The sequence below is a fragment of the Herpailurus yagouaroundi genome, unplaced genomic scaffold (genome assembly GCF_014898765.1).
Source record: "Herpailurus yagouaroundi ecotype Mexico unplaced genomic scaffold, PumYag 90828, whole genome shotgun sequence".
NCBI classification, from domain to species: Eukaryota; Metazoa; Chordata; class Mammalia; order Carnivora; family Felidae; genus Herpailurus; species Herpailurus yagouaroundi.
This window is the reverse complement of record NW_024421309.1, coordinates 4,636-7,635: the sequence shown is the minus strand read 5'-3', so window position 1 is coordinate 7,635 and position 3,000 is coordinate 4,636. Positions and strand designations below refer to the sequence as shown.

Sequence of the window (3,000 nt, the reverse complement as noted above, 5' to 3'; positions counted from 1 at the left end):
TCTACTCCTGAAATCATTGTTGCACTATATACTAACTAATTTGGATGAAAATTTAAACAAAGCAAAACAAAACAAGTTGCACACTCTACCACCTAAGCCAGCCAGGCGACCCTCCTGAGTACTTCTGAAGCCTAACATTGCTGAGGATCAAAGCTCAGCAAGGAATCCTAATTAGATATTGAGAAGTTGTAGACCACAAACACTTCCCACAAGAATTGAGGGGAACTGTATTTGCCCCTACTGTTAGGGCATCTAGATACTTTCATTTTCAGCCAAGAAACTGATTCAGAGGTAACCTGACTCCCATAAGGCACGGAGTGTTAGGGGCTAATACTTGGGGCTCCAGGACCCAGGTCTCTGCACTTACGGTCCAATCCTCCACTCCAGCCATGGGGAATATGAGGTCCCTTATATCCAAAGCATGAAAAGAGAGCCAGAATAAATTCAACTTTTATTTTATTCAAGTTTTGTTATAAGTCATGTATTTTATGGAAACAGGAATGTAGCAAACAGGTCATGGTAAAATGAAAAAGTAAAAAAAAACTGCAGGTTTGTACATGTTGCTCTATTTACATCTGGAACAGGTGCTCCCCCACATCAGGCACAGCAGCTGCACTTGTCCGATGCCCCTTTGCAGATGCAGCCCTGGGCACACTTGGCACAGCCCACGGGGCAGCAGGAGCAGCAGCCTGGGGGAGAAAGGCCCGAGTGGGTCAGAGCCCAAGCGGGTCACCAGGAACCTCCCTTCCCACAGCGGGCCCGGCACAGCTCTGCCCCCAGCCCTGCAGGGCCCTGGGTTGAGGATGGCCTGCTCTGTCCCTAGACAACTGGGTCCTACCCCCTAGCAAGAGGCTGCCTTGCCCCCATCTGATTCCAGGACAGGGCAGAACGCCTGCAGACACAGAGACAGGGCCTCCAGGGACAATGGAGGCTAGTCCTTTGCCCCCCCCCCCCGAACGACACAGTGACACGAGGGAAGTCCTCAAGGTCAGAGAGGGGGCACCCCCTGCCTACCAGCACCCAGGAGGGCCAGGGAAGTTCTGGGCTGTCTGCAGAGGAAAGGGCTGCACCAGGTCAGAGACACCACACGTGGTCATCAAATTCATGAACATCAAGTGTCAGGACACTGGAGGGTTCAGAAGGCAGGAGACCTAGGTTCTGGTGCTGGCTGCATCCTTGACACGATTTGCTGACCTCTCTGCAGGGGCCTCGGTTGCCCTGTTCTAGGATGAGGTGGGGACTCCACCATCTTATCTGCAGGAACTTTCAGTGCCAATTCTGAGTCAGGGGCTGAAGGAAGGGGATGTAGAGAAGCTGGGTCATCTGACCCAGCCCAGCCCCCCTGGGAGAACACCCCACACTCACTCTTCTTGCAGGAGGTGCATCTGCACTCTTTGCACGTGCAGGAGCCGGCGCACGTGCAGGAGCCACCTGCCAGGGAGAGAAAGAGACGCGGTGAGCACAAGTGCGGCCTAGGAGCCACAGTGGGTGGGCAACACACGCCCCCTGCGGCCTCCGGGTCGGTGCCCAGCACCAGGAGCTCGCTCCTCACGCAGGACGGGTAAGGGCAGCCCCACTCCTGTCTCTGCGGTGCTAGGAAAGGTAGGTCCCCTCCGGCTTTTACTCCACACGGAAGGTCTCGGGCCTTCCGAAGGGCTAAGAGTAGAGCCAGGGCCTGTGGTCTTGAACCCCGAGGAGGCAATGCCCCACCTCCCATCAAGTGCTGGTGGCTCCAAGGCCTGAACAGAGAGAGCACTGTGTCCCAGGTCAGCAGCCCTCGACCAACAGGAGGCTTCAACGTCACCGCAGTACCCTCCCCTCTAACACAGGGGGCAGAGAGAGAACAGAAATGCTCTCAGGGGCTTGGCGGGGGAGAAAGCACAGCACGTGCCCACGTGCCCACGACTGGATTCAGCTCAAGTCCAAAACAGTCGCTCTTCTAACCCCAAGAACAGGCGGTCCGGGCCTGGGAAACTGCACCCTAAGACTCAGAGCCGGGGGCCCTTACCGGCGGAGCAGGAGCAGTTGGGGTCCATCTGGAGTCGAGGTGACGACGGAAGTCCAAAGCAGGCGACACAAGAGGCACACCGCTGATGGCTGGAGGCGTGGTGGAGCCTGGGCCCTGGAGGGCCGGCTTTATAGCGGGAGCGGGCGGTCCGGGCGCAAAGGCCCCGCCCCGGCCCTTGCACCCGCCCCGCGGAGAGCGCGCGGCCCGGCGTGTCCTTGGCTGTGCTGTGTGCACCCCCGCGGGGCCGGGCGCACGGGTCCAGGAGGGTGGCGGGCTCCGTGCGCACCGCGCGGAGGGGTCGGCACGCGGTGTCCCAGCCGCCCTGCCCGCCCCCTCTCGGTCTCCCCGCGGTTGGCCGCCGCCCCCGTTCCCGTCGGTTCCGGGAACTCTCTGCCTGGGTCCTCGCCGCCTTCCCCACCCCAGGCCCGCTGCAGGTGTCCCCGGGGTCGCTCTTTCCGGGAGCCCGTGTGCAACCCGGCCTCTCCTTCCAGACCCAGGCTTGGCGGGGGCAAGGGGCAGAGGGTGGGTGTGCAGAGCCACCTGAGAGAGTTGTGTGCAGAGGATGGGGGGTGGACGTGACCTTTGCCTGCCTGGCAAGTCTCTTCTCAGGCCCCACGTCGGGCTTTCGGACCCTTTTAGGCGGTACACCGTTTGGCTGGCACAGACCACTGCCTCTGTCCGTTCTCCAGGCGCGAAAGGATATATGGGTGCGATTGTCTGGGCCCTTCTTTGGGTTAAAAGCAGGGCTTGCCACAACCTGCGGATGCACCCCACTCCAGGCGGTGCCCAGTGGGTAAGATGCCCACAACGGAGGGATTCTTTTAGGTGATAGGGAGACCTGACTTTAAATAACAAAATAAGAAAAGTGCTCATTTCCCTTTCAGCATTCCAAGAGTTACCTAGTATTTAGTGACTTCCTCCTCCCTTCCCTGCCAGCCATTGCCTGTCTAGGTCCCCTATTGTGGCCCTTAGGGCGTGTCTGTCTTGTACAC

The 3,000-nt window shown here is 58.8% G+C and overlaps 1 protein-coding gene across 1 annotated transcript; it reads right to left on the bottom strand.

Moving 5' to 3' along the window:
- Positions 1–439: 439 nt before the first annotated feature.
- Positions 440–2,140, bottom strand: LOC121026383 (metallothionein-2). Its single transcript, XM_040469246.1, has 3 exons — positions 2,009–2,140; positions 1,366–1,431; positions 440–689 (listed from the first exon to the last, which is right to left on the bottom strand). Exons 1-3 carry the CDS (start codon positions 2,034–2,036, stop codon positions 598–600), a joined length of 186 nt encoding a protein of 61 aa, XP_040325180.1. The 5' UTR covers positions 2,037–2,140; the 3' UTR covers positions 440–597.
- Between the last annotated feature and the right edge of the window lie 860 nt (positions 2,141–3,000).